This window comes from Echinops telfairi, unplaced genomic scaffold (assembly GCF_000313985.2).
Source record: "Echinops telfairi isolate 266 unplaced genomic scaffold, ASM31398v2 ScPeMD7_7469;HRSCAF=8507_0, whole genome shotgun sequence".
NCBI classification, from domain to species: domain Eukaryota; kingdom Metazoa; phylum Chordata; class Mammalia; order Afrosoricida; family Tenrecidae; genus Echinops; species Echinops telfairi.
Genome location: NW_022111372.1, coordinates 83415717 through 83442072, shown reverse-complemented (window position 1 = coordinate 83442072; position 26356 = coordinate 83415717). Strand labels below are relative to the sequence as shown.

Below are 26356 nucleotides of genomic sequence, written 5' to 3'. Positions count from 1 at the left end.
AGTCCATGGTACGCTCAATGTTCTTACCAGCACCAGAATTCAAATGCACCGATCCTTCCCCGGGCTTGCTTATTCAATGTCCAACGTTCACATGCACATGAGGCGATTGAAAATGCCATGACTCCGCTCAGGTGCACCTTAGTCCTCAAAGTCACATCCTTGCTTTTCCACACTTGAAAGAGGTCTCGTGCAGCAGACGTACCCAATGCAGTGCGGTTTGCGCTCTACTGCTGCCTCCATGGGCATTGCTTGTGGATCCGAGCAAGATGAAATCCTTGACAAATTCCATCTTTTCTTCGTTTATCATGATGTTACCTATTGGCCCTGACAGGAACCTTGGTAGGGCAGTGGTTACGTGTTGGGCTGCTAACTGCAAGGTCAGCAGTTCAAAACCACCAGCTCCTCCGCAGGAGAAAGAAAAGACTTTCTACTCTTGTCAAGCGTTACAGTCTTAGTAACTGAGAGAATGGCTCCTTGAAGACATGGCAAAGGAGGTTGGGGCAGGGACTGGAGAGCTAATAACGAGGAGCGCAAGAATGAAGAAAACGTTCTAAAGCTGATTGTGGTGATGCATTACAACTCTTCTTGATGTGCTTGAACTATTGAATTGTATAATCATGTGAATTGAGGCAGACTAGCAAAAGAAACTCCATTTTTGTAAGCTGCTAAGTGACTTGCCCGTTCCTCCCTCCCTCCCAGCTCAGAAAGCTGACTGCTGGCTAACCTGCCCGTTCCCCCTCCCCTGATGGGAAAGTCTCGGCTGGTGGTTAAGTTTAGAATGTGCTCCCAGGTTCCCAGGTTCCAGACACTACAATTAGTTTGACTATTCTTCGACATATCGCTTGTTCTGATCAATGTTGTTCCCTTGGATGTTGTGATCTGAATGCTGTAGTTAATCTTGTCAGGATCCCCAGGATGTGACGGTATCATTTTGTGATTGTAACCAGGATGTTCTAATCACTTTTGGCATTGTTTCTTTTAGGATAAGACATGTTCCTTGTAATGCATGCTTACTCTTCTTGAAGTTACAATTAATCCATTAATTTTACTTTCTGCTTCTGGTCATGCTTGCTTGAACCCCAGACAGGTGATCAATGAGTTTTTCCGTCCTTAAAGATGAACTGAAATGTGGACTTGGGACTGCAATCAAAGAATCGCTTTTAGATTCTAGCAGTCTGGTGATAACAGAATAAAGACTCTGGAACTGTGCTCGCTTCAGCAGCACATATACTAAAAATTGGAAGACTCTGGAACTATCAAGACATTATAGCCATTTATTCAAACCCGCAACAAATTATATGCCCATGGAACTTTTTAAAAGACAGTTGAAGCCTACAGGCAGTTGCCGCCTGTCCTGTAGAGTCGCTATGAGTTGGAATCAGCTGGGTGGCAGGGAGTTTGGGGCTTCTGGAGCAGGTCACGTGAAACTGCACACCCTCAAGATCAGCCAGCCGCATATCTCAATCAGCCTTTCTGCCATCGCATTCTCGACTCTCCCTGCCATCCAGGCCAGGCTGACTCATAGCGGCCCCGGGTGTCCCTGAGACTGTCAGTGTTTACAGGTCGGAAACCCAGTCTTCCTCCTGCAGAGCTCCTGGTGGCTTCAAACTGCCCACCATGTGTCACCCCCTCACCACCACAGCTCCTGGTAGCCCTCACCTGAGGGGGAGTTCCTTACACACCTGACCAGTATGCCCCACGGATGATGTGATAAATACCCAAAGGGTACTCGGCAGTAAAAGATTCCCCACCTCTGAATAAAAATAAAATAAAATGGAATTTTAAGCAATGTCTCATGAAAATTCTAAAGAGCTAGACATCACATTTCAGCTAGGAGAATCAGGAAAGATTTCGTGAAGGTAGTAGCAGTTGAGGTTGTCCTTAAGGGGCTGAAAAGGTCTGGGCGGGAGGTGATGTCCGGGAAGAGACTGAGGCCAGCAAAGAAAGGGGGTGGACTGTCAAAGTCTGATAAACCAGTTGCCATTAAGTCCACTCCAACCCCCGGCGGCCCTGTGTGTATTAGAGGAAGGTCTGTGATGGTTGGCTTGTCAGAGCTTTCTCCCAAGGTTTCTCTGGTGAACTTGAACCTCCACCTTTTGAGTTAGCCTCCGGCTCATAATAATTTGTTCCAATCAGGGACCCGGAGACCATGGAGACGTGTGTGTTACTTTAACTGGCACGTGCTTCCCCCGCCCCCTGATCCCCTATTTTCACTTGGGTTGACTATTTGTCTGTCCGTGGTCAGGTTCTAATGTCCTCTAATAGTCATTGTGGATGGAAAGTAGTCGTATCACCAGGCGAACAACCAGAAAGGGACCTACCTGGAAGGCAAAGGAGTCCTCAGCAGGCGCGTTCATGATGTTGCAGATCTGAAAGCCCAGAAGGGAGAATGAAGCTGGGATTTGCCCGGAGAGCAGCCTGCTGAAACGCAACGTCCCCGCCCCAGGCAATCGCATTCCTTGCAGCAGGTGTGCTATTCACAGAGGCTACCAGGCAGGTAAAGAACAATTTAAGAACATTGCTTCTTGCCATTTGCTTCCCTTGCAAGCCATTTCAGGCCTCTGAGAAAGTTAAGGTTATGTTTGGTCATGATTATTAGCTGTACAGCATCCCATTGTGTTGCGTTGTGTCTAGCTATTCATTTGGGTTGTGTCTAATTAACAGTGTAGATATGACTACGTAGATATTATATTATAGATATTAATAATGCTATTTTATTAATATATAATTCTATTCTAAACGTTTTGAATCGGTCACATGTGGGTTTTGCTTGTTTTAGCAAGATGAGGTTACTTCCTTGGCGTATAAGCCCTGAGGAGAATAAGAAGTTCAAGGCTTGTAGTTCTGGTTATGAATCATCTGATTCCCTTTTGTAAAACTGGACCATGGAAGGTACTAATCTGATTCTGCCATAGGGCCTCGGGGTCTGGTGCTGGGGGCTGTGCACTGCACAAGGGCATCCAGCTGAGCAGACAGCTGGCTGCCGAAACCCAGCCTGCACTCTGTGGGGCCCTGCTGTTGACCTTTCGCCACTCCTCCTGCACTCCTCCAGGGCACCTCTCTTTAATACGCACAAAGCCTTCATTCAGGCTCACGGAGGCCCTGCTTGTGAATAGTCCCTGACTGCCCAATGGTCTCTGGTCTGGTGGAGGAGTGCCCAGCCCCGACACGCCCCATCGCCTGGCCCTGCTCGAACTAGCTTCAGGGTTGCCAGCTCAGACGTCGCCTCTCACCTCTCTGAGGGCCCATTCCCCTCAGCCCAGGAGATGCTGGCGTCTCCCCCATCCTTAAAAAGGAAACGTCCCTTGTCCCCGTGTGGTCCCCATAGTAACCACCCCAGCTTACTCCTCCTCTCCTCTGTGCTCTGTCCCTTCTCCTGACTCGTCCACTCAACAACAGGTCACACCTTGGTGTTTGCCTTCACCTCACCACCTAATTGGCTATTGGGAGGGTCACCACCAGCCTCCTGGTGGCTGAACCCAGTGAGGGCAGGGAGGTCAGTCTATCTAATCAATCAATCATCAATCAATCAATCAAGCATGCTGTTGCATTTGGTTCTCTCCCTTTTGGCAGAAACTTCCTACTTCCTTGGTTTCCACGGCACTGCCTTCTCCTGGTTTTCCACATGCCTCCAACACTCCTGATTCTCCACCACACACTCCCCCTCCTTCTCCTTACGAGCTTGAAATGTGAGCATCCTCCAGTGCATATGCTACCAACGCTCCATTTCTCTCACGCCCCCCCTCGCGTGATTTCACGCACACTCAGGTCCGTTGGCCTCATATTGTCCTCATCTCCATCTCCCACCACCTCTCTCCCCACAGCACCAGCTGCTAGACATGTGCTCTCGAAAGCGCTTTCAAACTCATCTGGCCTGGAAGGGACCTTGTCATCTTATGTCTGAACCCGATGGCCACACTATCCCTCCAGTCTGAGATTAATCTGGACTCTTCCTCCCCTTCGTCTCTGCTTACCATCAACCACAACACGCTGCCAGGCTGACCCTCCAGTGGTTCTCCAACCTGAGCCCTGGTCAGGTGTCATGAGCATTAAATGAGTAAATGTACTTGGTGCCTGCCCACCTCCTGCACTACAGCTTGCCCTCTATGTAAGCACTCGGTGGCAATCATAGTAGTGGGTTGTTTGTATAAATTACATATATGTATATGTATATGTATACACACAGATAAATATATAATTTGCTGCTTTGGCTTTGTTGAGATGCTCATCAACCTGAAAACCTGGTAGCAGTGAGTGTGTTTGAGGAGAGTGGATGTATGGCACATCAGGGAACTCTGGTGGCATAGTGGTTATGAGTTGGGTCACTAACTACATGGTCAGCAGTTCAAATCCACCAGCTGATCCGCAGGAGGAAGATGGAGCTTTTTACTCCCATAGAGAGTTTTAGTCTTGGAAACCCAGAGGGGCAGTCCACCCTGCCTGAGGGGATCATTATGGGTCAGCATTGACTCGATGGCCGTGGTTTGGGTGGTGGCGGTGTGTTTGTATTTTTTTTAATATGGCCTATTGAGAGAAAGATGGGGCTTTCTACTCCTGTAAAGAGTTACAGTCTTGGAAACCCACAGGGGGCAGTGCTACCATGGCCTATAGGGTCACTATGACTCAGCACTGACTCAATGGGAGTGAGTTTTTATATGGCATATAGGACTCCTAGTCATACAGTCAGTCAGGTGAACCTTGCACTGCCAACCCCAAGGTCAGCAGTTCAAACCCTGAATTAGTCCTTGGGAGAAAGACAAGGCTATCTACTCCTGTAAAGATGCACAGCTTCAGAAGCACAGTATAAGGACACTATGAATCCGGGGCCACTCAATGGAAATGGGTTTGGTTTTGGGGGGAGGGGAAGGGGCACATGTCCTATGAAGGCCCTGGGTAAGATTCAGGTGCTAAACAAAAGGTTGGTGGGTTTTTGTTGTTGTTGTTTTTAGCATTAAAAAAAATCATTTTATTGGGCGCTCTTACAGCTCTTTTGTTTTTAATCATTTTATTGGGGGCTCGTACAACTCTCATCACAATCCATACATACATCTGTGTGTCAAGCACATTTCTACATTTGTTGCCATCATCATTCTCAAAACATTTGCTTTCTACTTGAGCCCTTGGTATCAGCTCCTCATTTCCCCCCCCTCTCCCTGCTGCTCCCTCCCCCATGAACCCTTGATAATTCATAAATTATTATTATTTTCTCATATCTTACACTGTGTGACGTCTCCCCTCACCCACTTTTCCGTAGTCCATCCATCCCCCACGGAGAAGATTATATGTAGATCCTTGTAATCGGTTCCCCCTTTTCATCCCACCCTCCCTCCACCCTCCCGGTATCGCCACTCTCACCACTGGTCCTGAGGGGTTCATCTGTCCTGGATTCCCTGTGTTTCTGGTTCCTATCTGTACCAGTGTACATCCTCTGGTCTAGCCAGATTTGTAAGGTAAAATTGGGATCATGATAGTGCGGGGGCGGGCGGGGAGGAAGCATTTAGGAATTAGAGGAAAGTTATATGTTTCATCATTGCTACACTGCACCCTGACTGGCTCGTCTCCTCCCCGTGACCCTTCTGTAAGGGGATGTCCAGTTGCCTACAGATGGGTCTTGGGACCCCAATCTGCATTCTCCCTCATTCACAGTGATTTGATTTTTTTGTCCTTTGATGCAAGGTTGGTGGTTTTAATCCACTCACAGGCACCTTGGAAGACAATCCTGGTGATCTACTTAAAAAACCCCAAAACTCCCGTGGAGAAAGTCTATGGAGCACTGCTCTAGTCTGGCACACCCCCAGGCAGCAGGAGTTGGAGCTGCCTGGATAGCACCTAGCTGATTCCTGGCCTGGCTGAAGTGCCCAGAAGTGGGAGGGTGGGAGTGGCAATTAAGCCGGTGGTATGGGAGCGTGAGTCTTAGTCTCTGGTAGACCATCCAGGCATGGCTTAGTCCCTGGCATGCATAGGGAAGGATCTTTGGTTGTCTTGAGACTATACACCTTTTCATGTGAGCCTGTGTCTCTCTGCATTGCTCATGCCCTCCGGGTCCATTGTCTGTTCTCCTCCACTCGAGTGTCCAGCGAGTTGTAGGCCAACCTTGAGAAGCAAGGTTGAAGAGCCACTTTTCCCATTTTGATGGAAATGCTTTCCTCCTTCTGCCTGATGGAAACCCCCCCCACCTCCCCCCACTCCCCCACCCCCGTCCCCTTCCACGCTATATGACTTACCAAGCCATTTTGGGCAACGTAGGTGGGGAGACCGCTCACTAAAGCCCAATGGTCAGGGGGCGGATTCCTGTAAAAGTCACAGATACATGGTGATTTCATTGTACAAATGCCATAGACAGCACTTTCTACATATGCAATGCAGTGACACCAATGATTATAATTGTACAACCATCACCAGTAAACCCTGCCGAATTTTCCATCACACATGATGTCTTTTGATGCAAGTACAGTTGGATTAGAACTCAAGTCTGGGTCAGGAGGCAGGAAGGACAGGAAAGAAGGACACACGGACATGGCAAACACACAGGGAAGGGGGTGGTTAGACCGTGGGGTGGAAATCATTGTCACAAAATAAAACGTATAGGAATTGCTGAGGGAAAAGTCACTTTGCTCTGTGAACTTTCCAACCCAAAGCACCATGTAAAAACAACAAAAAGTGCCAGCTTGAGACTGGGTCGTTGCCTTCTCCCTACTCTGGAGATGCCCCCCTCCCGAACTCACACTCACTACGTTGGACTGAGTTCCAAATCTTGGGCACCAATTGGAGGGGCCGGATTTGGACACTGAGGGAAGCATGAGGGATGCCTTTTACTGGCTGCCCACTGACCGGAACTATCAAAGGGGCAATTTCATTCAGCAAGCCATTCCTGGCTGCCGAGCAAAAGCAGATTCCATCCCTTCTCTCGTGAAGTTAATACTTAGTCCTAGGTGGGAAGTACAGAAACTCACTTCTAGTCCCCTGTTGTGGGAAACAGAAGGATTTCTCCCAACCTGTCTCCCCCAAATATATGCCAAACTTAGCTGCTTGCGAATGACTGTACACTTGGAGGTCATCAGAAGTAGGTCAGGGGTTATTCTCCCTAAGGGTTATCAGCCATCTAGAGCAAGCAGTCACCACTGTTTATCCCACAACAAGTAGGGCCCACTCCCTTCTGTAGGAGACCCCTGAGAGGTCAAGCCCATGCAAGGGTAACCAAGGTTAGGCCGCCATCATGAATCTAGGGTCCACCCTTCTTGTCACATGTATACCTCTAATCCCTCCCTTCCCTATCACGTGTACAGCCCTGGTTCATACCCTTCCTGTTATGCCTATGCCCATTGTACATCCCCTTCCTATAATGTGTATGCCTATTGTACTGCTCCTTCCTGTCACATGTGGTTACTTGTAATCACGTCCCCCTAAGTAGATATAACCCTTGGCTAGCAATAAACGGGGTCCTCCAACCTCCTGCGGGGTACTCGAGTATCCTGCCCGGTCCCTGCCTCACCTAGCATCGGCCCACGCTGTGCGCAGACCTGGCTGGTAAGATCATGGCCATCCAGGAGGTGAGCATGCTACCATGAAATGTGTCTGACTCCTTTATTTCTCTCTCTCTTCTATAGCTCATGCTCTTGATGACTTTAATATAATATTTATATATCTCAACCGTAAAATTGTGCCTATGGAACCTGTGATTAGTGGTGGGGGCTGACACACCCCCTCCGACCACACCCTGCTATCCTGCACTAATGCTAACCTGTACATGTATATGTCTCACAACAATATAACTACTTTTGTATTATTGCCTTTTACTTGTTTATTGTTCCCTTTTCAGGAACATCCCCAAGTTCCCGGATATCCTTGTTTTTAACTGTCATGGGTTGCTGAATTGAAGCAGCTGAATTTGATCCAAGCTCAGCATTGTTTCCTTCAAGAATTAACTCATCTTTCTGGGCTTGAGACGCTGAACAAGCCGCCCTGTGTTCATCCAAAACCTCTGGATGCATTTTTCACCCAAGAAGTCACGGATTTGGACAAGAGGCCCATTCTCCTGAACAATGACATTGGAGGGGAAGTGAGCATCCTCAGGCCCAGTGTTTTATGGGTAACCCAGTGTAATGCCCTGGGCCATGCTCTGTTGGTCCTACTGCACACCGCAAACGTGGCGACAATGGCAAGGTTGACACAGGACCGGGCAGCATGCCGTGCTCTTGCACACAGTGGCGGTGAGCCAGAACTGCCTGGACGGCCCCTCACCACATTGTGAGCAGCACACACCGTGTCTCTTCAAATCTCAGAGGGGGTCAAGTACCGAGAAAAAGAAATCACGATCAACGCATCTGTGATGCACGACGTTTGCACCACTTACCGCTTTGACCTTTCTCGTTCCAAAAGAACTCTTAAAATGCAGATGTAGCTCTGTAAATTCTATTTCAGAAAGGTAAAAAAAGGGGGGGTCTCTCTTAGAATCAGTGAAATATAACAGATTTCTTCCTCATGCAGTATAGCAATTTCTACCATGTATCGGGAAGGTGTAGTTGGCTCATATTTAAGGTGGCTCTTCATATACCAGCCTCGAACCACTGCAGCGGGGTTGATTCTGACTTACAGAGGCCACACAGGACAGAGTGGAACAGCTGCTGGGGTTTCAGAGGCGGCAGGTCTGTGGGGAGCAGATGGCCTCGGCTGCATGCCTTTCCACTCACAGGCCACGCACCACTTCACCCACGGAGCCACCACGGTTCCTCCAGGACTGATCTCTTTGGATTAACCTATCCCCTGAATGGACCTCTGAAAGGACAAACCAACCTGTCTTGGAAGAAGTGCGGCCAGAGTGCTCCTCAGAGACAAGGAGGGCAAGACTCTGTCTTACGTGCTTTGAACGTGCTGTCGGAAGAGGCCGATTCCTGGAGAAGGACATCATGTTTGGTAAAGTGGAAGGGAAGCAAGAAAGGGGAGGCCCTCGACAACATGGATGGACACAGCGGCTGCAACAATGGGCTCAGACATAGGAGGGACTGTGAGGATGGGCAGCCCCGGGCAGTGTCTCATTCTGCTGTGCATAGTGTTGCTGTGGGTCGGCATTGACCCGATGGCACCAACAATAGGAACTTCACTTTAATGTGTGTTCTCTATTTTCCCACTTGCTCTACGTTCTTTGCCCCCCCCCCCCACACACACACACACTTTGGTTTGACTAGCAAGCACCCTGGTGGCATGGTGAGTTGGGCTGGGAACCACAAGGCCAGCAGTTGGAAGCCGTCAGCTGCTGCATGGAAGAAAGATGAGGCTTTTGACTCCTGTAAGGAGTGATAGTCTCAGAAACTCACAGAGGCCATTCTACCCTGTCCTATTGTATTGGGGTGGCTACTCCATGGCGGTGAGAGTTGGATTTGCTTTGACTAGAAACCTGATAGCCTAGTGGATTACTTGTTGGGCTACTAACCACAAGGCAAGCAGTTCAAACCCACCAGCTGCTTTACTGGAGAAAACGGAGGCTGTCTGCTCCCATCCAGATTTACAGCCTTGGAAACACTAGGGAGCAGTTCTGCTCTCTGCTGCCGGGTTGCTATGAGCTGGAATTGACTTGAAGGCAGTGGGTGTGGTTAGGCTTCGCTTCTGGGCAAATAGCAGGATTTCACTCCGCGTCCACTTGACGTCAAGGCTCGCCATACCTGGCTTCAGCGGGAAGCCATGTGTCACCTGGAGAGGGCCCTTGTAAGCGTCACTGTTTCCTCATGCCCTGTCATCTCTGTCAAGGTTAGTCAACCTTGCGGTGTTCGACATGGCAACTGATCTCTCAGCCGTAGCTCTCACCTTTCTATCAGTAATCAACACATTGTAACTACTCCCAGCCCCGATGTGTCATTGGATGGTTGAAATAAATCTTTGCTATCTATACCATGAAGATTGGCGTACTCGTTCCGCAACATTGCCTATCCTGTCCTGACTAATTCAAGTATTCATGCCCGAAGCAGGACGTTGCCATTCACACATGGCATTGTTGCTAAAAGAAATAAAAATGGATTTGAGTGGTTGACAAAATGGGATCAGCAGTCAAAGGGGCTTGTCTCTAGTGGACTGGAAGCCTCGCTTCCCTTAAATCAGGCCTCCTTCCCTGGCCAGTGGGAGCCCTGGTGGCATCGTGGTTACATGCCGGGCTGCACGCTGAAAGATGTGCGGTTCAAAACTGCCAGGCGCCCCATGGGAGAAAGACAGGGCTTTCCACTCTGACAAAGTCGTCTCAGTCTTGGAAATGCACAGGGCGGTTCTACCCTGTGCTACCATGACTGGATGGCAGTGAGTTTGGTTTTTTGGTTGATGGCCAGTTCAATTCTGACCTCACTCCCAAGCTTGCTGACCAACGAACACCAATTGCAATGGGAAACTGTAGAAGCCAGTCAGAAAGAAGCTCCGCTTCTGCCTCAGTCCGGCTATCCAAGCCTGCGGACACTCCGGGGAGTGCTGCCCCACCCGGACGTCTTGATGCTACCCGATGGTCCACCTTCTTCTTGAACAAACCTCATGGCACAGATTTAGTCTCAGACTTTAGGATTGGTTCTGTTTCCTTGGCCTAGTTTTGGGTTTGTGTGGGGGGACGGCAAGGTACATGCTATCAGAAGTGAGATGCTTGGGGAGCAGGGGTGGAACTTGAGAGACATTGATCTATGGTAACTTGAGAAACAGGTGAGATGTAACAAACTTGCAGCTCTAGACATAAATCTAGAAAACAAAATGATTGAAGTGCCCGCATCCAACAAGGGTAAACGAGATAGAGAGGGTGGGGGAGAGGAGGAGGAAGAGGAGGGGGAGGAAGAGGCGAAGCAGGAGGAGGAGAAGGAGAAGAAAGAGGTGAGTTTAGAAAATAACCCACCCTCGTGCAAGCAGGAACGAAAGGAAACAGAGAGAACCCAGACATTCAGGAACGTGGGGAACTTCTTCTCCCTAACCAGTCAGAGATAAGCCTGAGCGGTGGGCGGTTTATCTGGGTGACAGCGGGTCAGGCAATCCAGCGTGGAGACCAGGAGTACGTGCATCAACGTGCACAGTCAGGCCCACTGCCTAAGGAGGAAGGCAGCACACAGTCACATTCGATCTGCTCGGTTGGACAGGATGGATCAGGGAAAAGAGACCAAGGGTCTGCCTCTCCCCTGACCTCGACAGCCAGCCTCCAGGAGCCTGCCACCACGGCTTGAAATGTTCACTGTGTCTCATCACCAGAGCTGCGGGGGTGGTTCTTGGCACACAGAAAGTTCAACAGCCGAGAAGTCGATGCAATGTCTGAGAAATGCTCTCCTGACAAACGAGAAAGCTGACTAAAAAGGTTTGTCACCTTGAGCCTCACCTGCCTGTGGGCAGATTTAGGACATTGCGCTTTGTTTTCCTGCTCTTTCTTTCTTTCTTTCTTTCTTTCTTTCTTTCTTTTTTTAAATCGTTTTATTGGGGGCTCATACGACTCTTATCACAATCCATACCCACATCAATTGTGTAAACCACATTTGTACATTCATTGCCTTCGTCATTCTCAAAACATTTGCTCTCCACTTAAGCCCCTGACATCAGGTCCTCATTTTTTTCCCCTCCCTCCCCGCTCCCCGCTCCCCCCTCCCTCATGAGCCCTTGATAATTTATCAATTATTATTTTGTCATATTTCCTGCTCTTTCTTGATCACACCTGAAGAGGCCTTAGATTATAAGCCCCCGGGGCTGGGGGGGGCCGTGATGCTCTCTCAGCCAGTTTCCTGTCTTTCCTGTCAAGCCCCCTGCAGGGACCCCAGCTGCACCTGCACAGCAAGCTGAAAAGCACTGATAGGATCCTATCGTTTCTCTGACAGCACGGACCCCTATAGACGCTCATCCTGTAGCTGGGAAAGGTGGTTTTCATCCAGCTGATTGCAACACATGCCAGTGCTGTGTGTTACAGAGCGGGACTGGGAGCCTTAGGTTCCCGCGGCTGTGACCTTTGGGAAGCAGAGTGCCAGGCCTTGCTTCTGAGGTCCCTCTGGGTGGGCTTAAAGGGCCCGCCTTTGGGCTAGTAGACAAGCACGTTAAAGTTTCCACACGCTTGGAAATGACACTTACGGAATGACTTGAATGTCTTCTTTGCCGTGTAGGATGTAGTCGATGACCTTGTAGAAGGTGATTTCCTAGACGGGAGAGAGCGACCGTAAGAGTCAGAGGCAACGCCTTCGCAGGAGAGAGCCACGGAACAGGCCCAGCCTGCAGCCTCTGCTGCGGTTCCCAGGGAGCGCCAAGCTCGCTCAGCTTCGCCGAGTCTCAGGACTCGGTTTCCCCTCGCTGGGGTCATCTCACAGGGGCTGGGACTGGAAAGAAGGGTGGTCTTCCAGGGGCGGTGGAGGTGGGGTGCAGGAGAAAGAGACAGAGACTTAAAGTGGGGAGAAAGCGAGGAATAAAAGAGGTTCTCTTCCATCTAAACGGTCCTGCTCAGCCCTGTCGCCCACCGGGCAGGGCTCATGTCCACGGTTTGAACCCTTTTCTCCTTCACCTCACTGCTCAGTCTCCTTCGCCTGCCTCTAAACTAACTCCTTACAGCCCAGAGCGTCTCAGTCTCCCAAAGCGCGCGCGCACACACACACACACACACACACACACACACACTCCCTCCGTTGCTGCTGGTTCCAGCTCATGGAGACCCCATGCGTGGCAGAGCACAGCTGTTCTCCGCAGGGCCTCCGATAGCTTGGATCTCCTGGAAGCAGATAGCTAGACCTCTCTTGTAGAACCTCTCTTGAGTAAGTTTGAACTACCAGCCTTTCTCAGCTGGAAGTTGAGAACGTAACCCTTGGAGCCACCCAGGGCCTCCCTTCTCTTCAAGTCCCCCATCATTTTACTCCCGAGCCTACGTTTGGACGATGGCAGGGGAGCTCCTTCCCCCGTTCTCCAGGGAAATCCCCATGACCTCACTAGCTCCTCTCAACAGCCAAACGCAATGGGCTGGTTAGTAACCATTTTAAAACGGGAGACGTGGACAGAGAGAAAGGAAGGACTCAGGACCGCGAGACAGTGAGCCAGGGTCAGAGCCTTGGTCCTTGACGCCCACGCCAGTGCCCTCTGCTGTCACCTGGGCTAATAGCTTGAAACTGTCCCTGCCGGTGCCGTCGGCCCAACGCAGGGCTGCTTGACGTCTGGGCCTCAGGCTGGTGCCACTTTGCAAACGATTTGTTCCTGGTGTATCAAGGTAACGGGCAAAAACGCAAATTCACAAACAGAAATCGAGAGTCAGGGTTTAGATACACTTACAAGAATTACAGTGACTTTGAACTGAATAATAATTTTCTGAAATGAGACTTGGTTTTTCTAGTGTGTATGTATATATATATATATAGTGGTAAATACATAGGTAGCAAAACATATGCCCTTTCTACAATCTTAAGATGCACAGCCAGCAACATTAATTATGTTCATTATGTTGTGCCAAGTTGTAATATATGTGCCATATGTGCCAAGTTGTAATATATACATACCTATATATTTTTTCTTTTTGAATTTTATTTTTAATCATCTAAATAACCATGGATTTGTTCTTATCTTTAAAACCTCAAAGGGGTCGCAGTGTATCTTAAATCAATTCCATGTATATTATTAAGCCACTAGCAATATATTTTCTAGTAATAGTTTGAAAAGTAGTAATAAAATAAATTAAAATGTTTAAGAATCTGTTCCTTTACTACAGAAGCTGTGAGGAGCATGGCCCTAAGATTTAAAGCTGATGCTGGGACCCCCACCCCGAGCCTCCTAACTCAGACCTTGCACAAAGAGGAAGTCCCTGATTCCACCAAGCCTGTCTGAGAGCCCTTCCGTTGACAGGGGGTGGTGACCGTCAAACTCATGAGAGAGTGGCTCTGCTCCCCACAGCCCAGCACTGGCAGCTGCAGCGATGCGGCCCCCCCAGGAGGCACCCGCGGGGCAGGAGCTGTCCCCGTGGCATAGGCTGCCCAGGGAGTAGTGAGATACCCAGAGTGGGACGTGCCCTTGAGGAAGGCCAGCTGAATCCTGAGCAGGAGGAGATGGAGCTGACACGTGACACAGAAGGGTACAAAGGCTGTGTTCCAGCCTCAGTTCCACTACTTGTCCTCTCTGGTATTGAGTGTGCTTGTTACTGTCTGAGTAGCAGAACTCTTTCCAAACGAAACCTGGAACCAAATTCTGTAAAGCAGATTCAATGTTCCTGTGGTTAGGTGCCCCCTAGCTGGTGCTGACTCACTGCCCCCTAGCTGGTGCTGACTCACGAAGACCCTACATTAAGGTGACCGGATTTTAACATTGGTAAAGCGGGACGTCATTGATAAAACTCATATCCTGACGAAATAGTCACATGGCAGCCCAAAACCGTATACCCTAGCTTGTCATGCATTCTTTCCAAAAATTGGGACTTTTTAAAAACGCCAGCCACGATCATTTCTATGTTCAAGCCCACTGGTTGCAGCCACTGTGTCGGTCCATCTTGTTGAGGGGCTTTCTCTTTTTCCACGATCTTCCACTTGACCGTCGTGAGGTCCTTTCCCACGCACCGGCCTTCCTGACCACATGTCTACAGTGCACGAGCCACAATCTCTCCATCTGAAGAGCACTGAGCCGTCTCCCCTCCGAGGATTGTTTGTTTGATGGCAGAGTCACGATTCCATGTCAGCGCTGGAACGCGAACCCTCAGGTCCTCCCCAGTCCTCCTTCGTCAATGTCCACCTTTCACATGCGGACGAGGCGATTGAAAGGGCTATGGCTTGGGTCACGTGGACCTTGGTCCTTAAAGCGACATCTTTGCCTTGTAACACTTTTAAAACTCACTTTCAAAAAAAACCAAACAACAACTCGCTTTCAGGGAGTCAGTTCTGACTCACAGCAGCCTTTGAGAACAGACAGAACGGCCCCTTGGGGCTTCCAAGCAAGAGTCCCGTCTTCTGAGAGCAGATAGCCTCGTCTCTCCCCAGAGGAGCGAGCAGCGGGTTCTAAGTGCAAGCCCCATCGCAGCACACTCATGCAGCAGATTCCCTAGTGCAGCACGTCCCGTAATAGCTCGACTGCAGCTTCCACGAGCACTGGGTGCAACTTCGATCTTTTCTTCACGTAGCATGACGTCGTGGCTCATTGAGGGTTGTGAGGGTGCTGTTCTCTGTAGGCTGCGGTGTGATCCGTGCTGAAGGCTGCAGTCCCTGATCGTCACCAATGCATTCCAGAACACCAGAAATACGCGAACCTGTGTAGGGAGACACCCTGAGCAGGAGACATTCAGGCGAACTTGCACGTGGAGGGGCCGGCTGCCCCTCTGGCAGCGGGCAGGGCCGGGGTTGTTGGCCTTAATTTTGGTTACTCCAACGCCCAGGGCCTCCGAGGGAGGAATCTCTACTTTTTGCCGGCGGCTCCATGGCTACTCTGCCTGGCGCATACGGAGGCAAATGCACACGGATTCAAAATGGGGCCACCTGTCCCCACATTACCATCAGTTGATGACTACTGTCTGCTTCAAATCTGCCCCAGATACAAGCCCTTGGGCGTTCATTCTAAGAGATTGGTCCTACTTTGGAGGCGAGAACCCCTTGAAAATAAGCAGCCCCTCGTAAATGGTCATGTTTCTGAGGTTTGGCTGCAGAATGAGTTGACTGCTGGGGTAAAGGGGCCAGAGAACGAGTCTGGTGATTTCCATGCAAGTTTGCCATCAGATTTGTTTTGTATTCAGACCAGTAAGTGAGAGGGGCAGGTGTGTGTAGGAGCTGTCATGACTCTTTAGATGTATTCACCGAAAAACCGTTTATGTCGGATGGTGTTGAATACGTTTGAGTTTAAAAGTGGTTGTACTTTTTCTGTTTCCCCCTGATCTAGCGCTTGCTTTGTGTAAGCTTCTGTTTTTGTATCCAGTTGAAGGCCAAAGCTGATGTTGTTCAGAGCACAGTCTAAAAGCCTCAGTTCTTTTTCTCTTCCAAGAAAAACGGCTTCATGCAGTTTTTAATTGTTTTCGTTGGTACCGTAAGAAGCTTTGATATAAAATTGAATGGAGAAAAGATGAATTGTTTGTTTAAATTCTGTTTAATACAACCTTAATAAAAGAAAAGAAACTCACTCTGATTCAGTTGGGAGACAATTGGCTGCACATGCGTTAAATTATCTGGAGTACTTCATTCTAACTGATCTTTTTGTGTTTATAACAACCTTGAAAGCTAGTTATTTCCAAGTAACTAAGTAGCTATATGACAGAATGTGTTTCATCTAAATAAAGGGGTGATTCTTACAGTGAGACAAGTAGTTCCAGACCTAGAAGGACAATCACAGACCCAAGATAAGAAAAGGAGGAACATTAAATGGATTGAAAAGGTTGCAGGTGGTCACAGGATTCACAAATGTCAGAGGGAAGGTGACTAGCAGGTTGAACTCAGGCCACCCAGAGCAGCGTAAGATGCGTGTGTTGGGGTCACGAAGTGGATGTGTACATTTTTAAAGGATATAGAACAATAAAGACGCAAAGACAAAGGATACTGAAACATAAAGGGTGTTATTTGATATGATCAAAGTTCTAGTTTGTTTTCAACTAAAAGTTTAATAGATTGGTTCATTTTTTTAAATCTTTAAAATGTTCATGTATTATGACGTGTAAAACAAGAACGGAATTTCTCACTGTTTGATTGCTGGGCTATTGATGTCTCTGCATTCTCCATTGAGCTCAGCTCTTGTGCCCCGGAGGGAGAAAGACAAGTCTTTCTCCTCCCTCCCATAGAGTTACAGTCCTAGAAAACCCCAGGGGCAGTTCAACCTTGTCCCGAAGGGTCACCATGAGTCAACACTGACTTCATGAGTGGGTTTGGAGCTTGTGAGTTTTCTTCTATTCCATCTACTGACTAGTAAAGAAAGGAGTAATACGAGATTGGTCCTTTGACGCATCCAATACAGGAATGATGGACTATAATCATAAAGGAGGACTGTGAATTGGATGTTGCTAGCTACCCAAAGGGTATGGCTGGGAACACGCAACAGCAATCAAGAGGGACGAAGTGTTCTCCTGTTTGGGGTCCCAAGTGCTGACGGGTGTAGAGATCAGATATAGGCTAGGCTAGACGACATCACAAAACAAGCCCTTGTGATGAGAAACACCCTGTTAGCTATTCCAGGGGCTGAGCGACCCTAGATCCTAGGGCCAGTGGCATCCATCACCAAGGAAACAGCCGATCCGCAAAGTGCACAGTCACCGTACAAGAAAGCCCCATACTCAAGGGTCCAGGGCCCAACCCTGAGGAAGCCTCACACTGCCCTAGGCAGTCCTTCCCAGTGGACCTCAATGGCCATCCAGCCAACTACCGATGGTCTCTAGACTGACTGGCTGGAGGGGCACAGCAGCCAGTGGGTAGACTTAAGGGCTGCCCAGAAGGTCCAGCCTCATGAATTCAGCCCTATGGTCTTGTGGGCAGTCTACCAAGGACTCCCATTATGGCTAGCAGGAGGGATAAAACAGGACTGGCTTGTGGGGAGTGGGTTTACAGAAAGACATCTAGGCTTGGGGCAAAGGGCACAGGCATTACCGTGTTTCCTCTACTGGCCCACAGCCCGTTCACTCCACTGAGAAATGTTCAGTTGGGCATTTCTCATCTTTGTATATTTCTTGTACCAAATCTGCACTGTGCAGCAGGCCCCTGCGGAGCAGTTGGTGGAGCAGCTCCATCGAGGGGCATCAAGAACAGCGGACCAATTCTGACTCTGCCTGCCACCACATGGTCCTGGTACTGCCCCCTCCATACGTAAGTTTCCCCATGAATCAAGGCCATGTCCGTCAGTCACTGCTGGTCAGTTTTCAGGCTCTTGGCACCTAGTCCTTAGGAAAGACTGTCCCTGCTTGCAGCGTCTCCCTGCAGCCTGTGAGTCATCGATTATGCAAAGACACTGGACTGTGTGGATCATAACAAATTGTGTAACCTGTCAAGCAGAGCCGCCCCGAGTGCAAACACCACTCTCTCACTCCCTTCCTGTGCGTTCTCCTCCTCTGTTTGCCTCCGGCCAAGGCAGCATGTGGACCGCGAAGGCTCCGAGGTCAGTCAGGAAGGAAAAGCACCAGCCCAGACGATTCCTCAAATCCCTCCCCGCTACGATTCTAGGGTTGTTGGGTTCTTAGCACTAGCTCTCAAACATAGAATGCACACACCCTTGGGCCCACTTAGTTCTACATAGATAGACTCCCAGATATACGTAAAAGCAGTTTGCCCACCATACGCTTTGGCCAATTTATTCTTCGTAGCTAGACTCTCAAACATGGGTAAGAGGCCTGATTTCTAGACCCTTTTCAAAAGTCTGGAGAGAGCTTAGCATCCGTCATGAGGAAAGGATTAAACAAATGGAGTGTCTACATGAAGTGGTGACTTTGCATGGCTCTGGAGTGAAGTTGCTGTGAATGTCCCAACTGAGAAAGCTGTCAGGGGGAAGACGAGGTAAGAAAAAGAATCATCGTGTTTGTCAAGGGTGGTGGTGATGGAGTATGTGTACATATTCACACACACACACACACACACACACACGGACACTGTTGTGTGGAATTTGATTCTGGAAGATCAAGAGAGATGAGTCTACCATACGTAAACTTGTTCTGTTTACTGCAAGGCAATCAGGGCAAGGCATGCAAGTCAGACCTCTGAACGTTCGTTCAGAGCTGAGGAATCAAAGGAACAATTACAATGTTAGCACGGTGGTTGTTGTCCACGTCTCTAGCTCTCAGGCTCTGACCTTTGGTGAGAGCCCTTGGGAGGCAGGCTTCTTCAGAGCTCGGGTTGGACAGAATCTCAGTTAGTTTCCCCTCTCTGTTCTCTCTGAGACTGAGCAAAAGCACAAGGGGGTTACGGGAACTTGTCACGTTGGCTCCACACAGCATCAAAGACTAGCATTGTTAGGGCTTTTCTTCAGAGTCAGAGGCCTGCTGAATGATGCAACTTTTCAAGGGTAGAGATAAGAAAGGCTTAGCTATTGTTACATTCCCCCCACCCTCTCCTCTTGTCGCCACAGACCAGGTCAAAGTGAACTTAGACATTGTTTCCATGCTTTATAAACCTCACATCCTTCTAGGTCTATGTTGAAAATTTTTGGAATAGCTTCATAGTGACTTCGAGGGTCCTGGCTTATCGTGAATGTTAGGGAGCTTCATCCACAAGGTAGCTAGATTTCTAGTTATACGTTCTTACGATGAGTGTTTATACATCCATTGGCTGAGAGCATAAGGGTGACTTATACCTGATGGAATCTGAGATCACTATAGAAACGTACAGTGCACATGCACATACATACCCATGTACATGCACACATGCATACATATAGGTATTTGGGTGTACATAAGAGGTGGATGACTCGCCGTCGCCGCTGCCTGGCCGGGGCTGGTCTGGCCAGGGCTGGTCGGGAATGAGAAGGACGGGGAGAGAAAAGGCCTGCTCTATGTGGCAGCTGTTTGCTGTGCTCCTCTGGCACTATGTAGGCCAATTTTGAGTAAATTGGGTGCAAACCCTTTTTAAATCATGGGGTTGTACTGCATAATCCGTTCTAGAAGGATGGCCACCTTAGCTGATGGGCCTTTGGCAGAGCTAAATTTCTGCCTCACCAGGGAGGAGGCAGAAAGCTAGGGAACTTCTCCGGCCTTTGCCTTAGGACCATCAGGCTTGGGCCTGCATGGCCTCTACTCTCCTCGGCCTGCTGCCTCAGCCTGCTCCCTGCTCCCTGCTCCCAGGGCCCTTCCCAGGCTGCCTGAGCCAGGGTTCTCTGTAAGACTTTTTACCACAAGGTTAGAAATGGGCAGTTTTTTGAAACTCCCAGGAGAATGAGCTCGCTTCCACAGAAAGCAGCAATGAGATTAGTGTGCTTTAGGGAAACAGGGCTGTTTCCACACACTGACACTCAGCCAAGTTGCCCTCAAGGCCACGTTTATGGAAGAATTCACCCACCTCAGAAAGGTAAAAAGCGCCATCAGTGTGAGCATGTTCTTACCTCTCCCTCAGCGACTGAGGCTGCTAGCGTGAGGTCCCCGGAACAGCCCCAAACACAGCTGTAGCAAAACTATTGTACTCGGAAATACTCTTGTCTTAAACGAGGTGCTATTCTTTCCCCCAAGATGCTAATGAATAGGTATAACTTTATCATAATTCAAACAGACACACAGCCTTTTATTTTTTAAAGCAGGTAAAGTGAGGCGTAGCTACTACTGCAGGGCCTTAGGATCCCAAATTTGGGGAGATTAATTCATTAGAATCCAGGTAAAAGTCGTCTTTCTGATGAGAATGTGGAAGACGAGGTGTGAATGGGTAAAGCAGGGTTCCCGAGGGAAGCAACAGCAGTGTTGCATATACACATGCATTTGTCTAAAGAGAGAAATGCACAGCAAGAAGATGGCTTCTAGCATGTAGAAGCAGGTGAGTCCAGTCTGCGTCCAGGCGATGGCTCAGATGCTGAGCGGGTGGTGTCACATGACACATGTGGCAAAGGGGACTGACAAACCAGGAAGCAGGAAGGCCACCAGCTGCTGGGAACTGCAGAGTCAAATGACTCCAAAGCCCTGCAAGTCATGTGGTAGCTCACCTGGCAGGCCACTGACAGGCCCCCAGGACCGGCAGGCATCTGCAGGCCAGTGGCTCAAGGCCAAAGAACTAGAGGTCAACAAACCAGACACACGATGCAGACAAAAAGGACCTGATGCCGGGGGCGTAAGTGGAGAGCAAATGTTTTGAGAATGACGAGGGCAATGAATGTACAAATGTGCTTTACACAATTGATGGATGTATGGACTGTGATAAGAGTCGTATGAGCCCCAAATAAAATGCTTAAAAAAAAAAAAAGATGCAGACAAAGCTCTCCACAGCACTGAGTAGGCCACGCCCCAGTCAACATCCGAGCTGTGGCCTTAGTAAGAGGTGGCACTCCACCCTAAGCTCCCCACATCTTCTCAGCTGCTCGCAACAGATCCCATCATGAAAGTGATTACATGAGGATACATCACGTTGTGGGGGAGGGCTCAACTGCCTGGTTATTGAGAAACCTGGCCCAGTCAAGTTGACACACACACTAACTCTCATACTGAGGATTTGGTAGAAGGCAAAGGGGAAAGTTAAAAAGCATAATTATAATGCTAGTTGTCAAAGAAAAGAAGGTCTTTGGCTTCTAATTTATGTAAGTCACTTAACCACTCTGATCCCAAATGAGCTCACCTGTAAATGAGGGCTAATGGCGATTGCTGCTGGGTGCCATCATCATCCTGTCTCCAGGCGAGAGAGTAGAACTTCCCCCTAAGGCAGTGATTCTCAACCTGTGGGTTGCAACCCCTCTGGGGGTCGAAGGACCTTTTCACAGGGTGGCATAATTCATAACAGTAGCAAAATTGCAGTTCTGAAGTAGCAATGGGAATACGTTTATGGTTGGGGGGGTCACCACAACATGAGGAACCGTATTAAAGGGTGGCGGCATCAGGAAGGTTGAGAGCTACTGCCTTAAGCTTTCCCAGACTGCTGTCTTTCTGGGAGCACTTTGCTAGCCTTTCTCCTGCAGGGCCCCTGGGGGTGCATTGGGGGTGAGGTTCAAACCACCAATCAGGGGGCCAGCAGAGGGGCATTTCACCATGACCTGATCAGGGATCCTATCATGAGGATCCCCCTTCCGTAAGCTTGTTGAAGAACTAAAGACCGTCATCGATGGAGGCAGATGGCCTGCAGACACTGCCATTGTTCCATGTGGCCTCATAGAGACCCTGTGTGCAACAGAATGAAATCTCCCCCCGCCCTGCACCGTCCTCTCAACTGTTCTTAAGTTTGACCCCCCTTGATCTAGCCACTGTTCAACCCCTCTTGGCAAAGGTCTTCTTCTTTTTCACTGCCCCCTACTTTTCCAAGCATGATGTCCTTCTCCAGGGACTGGTCTCTCCTGACAGCATGTCCAAAGTCTGCGAGTTAAAGTCTCCCCATCCTGGCCTCTAAGCAGCATTTTGGCTGGACTTTTCCCAACACAGCTGTGTTGGTTCTTTTGGCAGTCCCTGGTACTTCCTATAGTCTTCACCAGCACCACAATTCAAATGTATCAAATTTCTATTTTCAAAGGCATCACATTTCTATTCTTTTTCTGTCTTCCTCATTCAATATCCAACTTTCACATGCATATGGAGCAAATATAAATACCACGGCTTGGGTCAAGCACCCCTAAGTCCTTAGAGTAACCTCCCTACTTTTCAACACTTGAAAGAAGTCTTGTGCAGCGTATTTACCCAATGCAAGTGTCGCTTGATCTCTTGACTGCTGCTTCCATGATATTGATTGTGGATTCAAGCAAGACAAAATCCTTGACAACTTCAATTGTTTCTCTATTTATCATGTTGCTACCCGCTGGCCCACTTGTGAGAACCTTGCTCTTCTTAACATTGAGTTGTAATCCACACTGAAGGCTGCAATCCTTCATGTTCATCAGCAAGTGCATCAAGCCCTCCTCACTTTAAGCAAGCAGGTTATGCCATCTGGATATTGCAGGTGGCTAATACGCCTTCCTCCACTGATGCCACATTCTTCTTCATATAACCCACCTTCTCTGACGATTTGCTCAGCACACAGATTGAATCAGTATGATGAGAGGATACAACCCTGTCACACACCTTTCCTGATTTTAAACCATGCGGTATGTCCTGTACCGTCCACACACCTGCCTCTTGATCCATGTACAGGTTCTGAATGAGCACACTTAGGTGTCCTGGAATCCCATTCATCTTGAGGCTATTCATAGTCTGTTATGATCCACACCGTCCAATGTCTTTTTATAGTCTACAAAACACAAGTAAACATCGTTCTGATGTTCTCTGCTTCCAAGATCCATCTGACATCAGCAATAATATCTCTTGCTTCATGTGCTCTTCTGAATCTGGCCTGGACCTCTGGCAGCTCTCTGTCAAGATGCTGCTACAACTGATATTGGGAGATATTCAGCAACATCTTGCTTGCATGTGATATCAATGTATTGTTCTGTAAGTGAGCATTCGGTCGGGTCACATTTCTTTGAAATGGGTACAAATATGGGTCTCTTCCAGTCAGTTGGTCAAATAACTACCCTCCAAATTTCTTGGCAAAAATGAGTAAGTGCTTCCAGTGCTTCATCAGCTTGTTGGAACATTTCAACTGGTGTCCTGTCAATTCCTGGAGCTTTGTTTTTAGCTAATGCTTCCAAAGAGCAGCTTAAACGTCTTCCTTCAGTCCCATTGGTCCTTGCTCATATACTACCTCTTGAAATGGAAAATGGTGACTGGTTCTTTTTGGTCCAGTGACTCTGTGTATTCTTTCCATTCTTTTTTAATGCTTCCTGATCATTCAATATTGTAACCATTGCAACTCACTATTGCAACTTGATTTTCTTTCTTGAGTTCTTACAGTTTAAGATATGCTGAGCTTGGTTCTTTGTTTTGTAACTCTAGGTTTTTGCACATTTCGTTATAATATTTTGCTTTGTCTTCTCGAGTTGCCCTTTTGAAATCTTCTATGCAGTTGTTTGACTTCACCATTTCTTCTATTTGTCTTAGTTACTCTATGATTACGGGCAAGTTTCAGGGTCTCTTCTGAAATTCAATTGATTTTTTTCTCATTTTCCTGTGTTTTTAATGACCTTTTCCTTTCTCCATGTGTGGTGTTCTTGATGTCCTCCCACAGCCCTTCAGGTCTTCTGTCATTAGTGTTCAACGAAGCAAATCTGTTCTTGAGATGTTCTCTAAATTCGGGTGGGGTCCACTCAAGGTTGTATTTTGGCTCTTGGGGACGTGTTTGAATTTTCTCCAGCTTCAACCTGAACTTACATATGAGTAATTGATGGCCTGTTCCACACTCAGCCCCTGGCCTCTTTTTGGCTGCTGACATTGGGCTTCTCCAGGGTCTCTTTCCACAGATGTAGTCAATTTGATTTCTGTGGATTCCATCTGGAGAAGTCCACAAGTAGAGTGGTCACCTTTTGTGATGTTAAAAAAAGAAGAAGGCATTGGCCTTGCAAAATTCTATCATGCAGCCTCCAGTGGCAGATAAACAGATTCAATCCAGGTCTATTCTTACATGAGAGTAAGGGTTTTTTTGTTTGTTTTTTTAAAGTATTGGTACTATGGTTTCAGCACACACACACACACACAGTGTGCTGCAAACAAAATGGGTCTCGACATGCCTCTGTGGCCAGGGAGTGTCTGCAGACACGTTTTTTTCAGTTATTCTCGTGTTTTATTCCACTTAGGGAGCCTTCAAAGAAAGAAAGGGCCAATCCAAGCGCTGGTTTCCAGGGAGATTTGCCAGGCTAGTGAGAGTCACGCAGTGACGTCTGCTCAGAGGATAGGATGACATCTTTGGGGGGATTACACAAGGGTAATCTTGATAGATTTTCTTGACGAGCACAGCATGATCACTGGGGGCTTTTTCATGACGAAATTTGAAGAAAAGGTCAGGAAATTCACACCAAGAAATTATTTCCCATGGCTTTGGAGAAGCAGCCGCTCGGTTTCAAGGATAGCAAAGCTGTCGTACTGGGGTTTCATTGGCAAACCTCACGCCGAGCAACCCCGTCAGACTTCTTCTGTTCTCATAACTCCTAAAACATTTCACAGGAACAGGAGTTGAGTCCCGTGAGGGTGCCAGCGCCGCAGTTTGACTTGGCGCGAATGAAAGGGTCCCCAAGTTCTTCCAGGAGGGTTAGAGGCTGGGAACACTACCTTTGGAAATGCTGCACCGGGAGAAGCCCGAGCAACCTGGCAGCAAAACAACAGTGGCTCCTCTTCTCGCAGGAGACGCCAAGACAGCTCCCGAGGAGTCGGCCCTGCGACCCAGACGCTGAAATCGGAATTGGGGCGGCTGCCGGCGGCTCCATATGCGCATGTTAGCGCTGAGCAGCGCGCCTCGTCCTCTCCCGCCCGCTTCTCGGCACTCGTTTCCTCGTAGACCACACCATCGCCTGCTTTGCAGGGTTTTGAACAACAAGGCATAAAATTTAACACCTGAGAATGATAACACCAGCAAATTACGTGCTGCAACACTGTGTGTGCACCAACCACTGTCTGACAGTCAGTGCGTTTCTTATAACACAAAGGCCCCCATAAATTAGAGACTACCTGCATTCGTCATCGATTAAATCAGGTCACAAAAGTAAAAGCAAAACAATCATTTAAAAACCGCTGCAGCCAACCAAGGGTGCCTGTCTGCTGTACCAAGCAGCTGCCTCCACCCCCACCTCCCACCACCACCCCCACCACGTTTGCACTGGAGAGAGCACCTTGCGCCTATGATCCAGCCCCTATTCTGTAAGATACGAAACATCTCCTGGGCGAATTCTTGGGCGTGAGCTCCCTGGGGCTCTTTTTATTCCGCGGAAGGAGGATCATAATTCCTGCTTGGTGTCTCCACGCCAGGTATTCCATGAGCCCACAGCAACACCTCAAAAACAGTGCCAGCGACTGGACTTCCTTCAAGAGCGACAGCCCAGCCCAGAGAAGGTCAGCACTTTATGATTTATTAAAAAGAAAAACCCTTCAGCAGGGTCTACGGCGCCTCGGGTTTGTATTTCAATAAGCATCCACTCCCATTGAAAAGGCGGAGAGACCTACCCTTCCATCCGGGGTCTTGGGTCCCGAGTAGGGTGGCACTTCACCCATCAGGACGGGCCACACATCAAAAAATTCCTAGGAGGGAGAAAAACAATCATTACATATTTTGAAAGTAACTCAAGAAAAAGGGACTGGGAAGCTGCCGATACAGGGAGTCTAAAAGCGCAAGAGCTCCCTGTAACCCACGGTTGGAAGACTGCGAAGCTCAGCAACATTGGAGCGCGTTAGTCAGTCCTGCCTTGAAAACCAAGAGTGGGCAGCTGCCTGGCTGTGTAACCAAGGGTCAAACACACACTGCTGAATGCGGGCGTGCCCGGTGCTGTGGGATGGAAAGTAATGGGGTCTCTTCACCTAGGAAAGAGACCTCAGGGTGGCAGACGCAAGCATGGGATCAAGGACGTACCGGAAATGGTGAGAATTCACAAACAACCCCGGCGTCCAACAAGAGGGAACTTATTAAATTACTGTCGGCACATCTACTAATAATGATGTTCCAGATGTGTATGTGTTGGTTGAAAAGTTGTTCCTGATATGTTGAATGGATCGGCGAGATGGCAAACGCATTTAAGGCCAGTGTTTAAATGGGAAATACACCAAAAAGAAGTCACAACAAAACATTAACAACTGCTTGGCTCTTGGTGATTGGAATGAGACTGTATTTAGTGATGTTTCCGTGATATACTTTTTCATTTTGTTTTTGTTACCAGGGAAAACAACAATTTTTTCCTGAATAAGAAAGAGAACAACTATGCTGCCCAGTTTGGGCAGAGGCTACATATCTATGGGGAGCACTGGGAAGGC

General features: G+C 48.5%; 1 protein-coding gene across 1 annotated transcript in view; it reads right to left on the bottom strand.

Moving 5' to 3' along the window:
- PDE6A (phosphodiesterase 6A) overlaps positions 1-26356 on the bottom strand; it is an 87643-nt gene that overhangs the window by 39633 nt on the left and 21654 nt on the right. The window contains exons 5-8 of the mRNA XM_004696720.2: positions 25556-25630; positions 12067-12131; positions 6225-6291; positions 2322-2369 (exon numbers count right to left, since the gene is read on the bottom strand). Of these exons, the coding sequence (XP_004696777.1) occupies positions 2322-2369; positions 6225-6291; positions 12067-12131; positions 25556-25630 (255 nt within the window). The remainder of the gene's footprint in view (positions 1-2321; positions 2370-6224; positions 6292-12066; positions 12132-25555; positions 25631-26356) is intronic.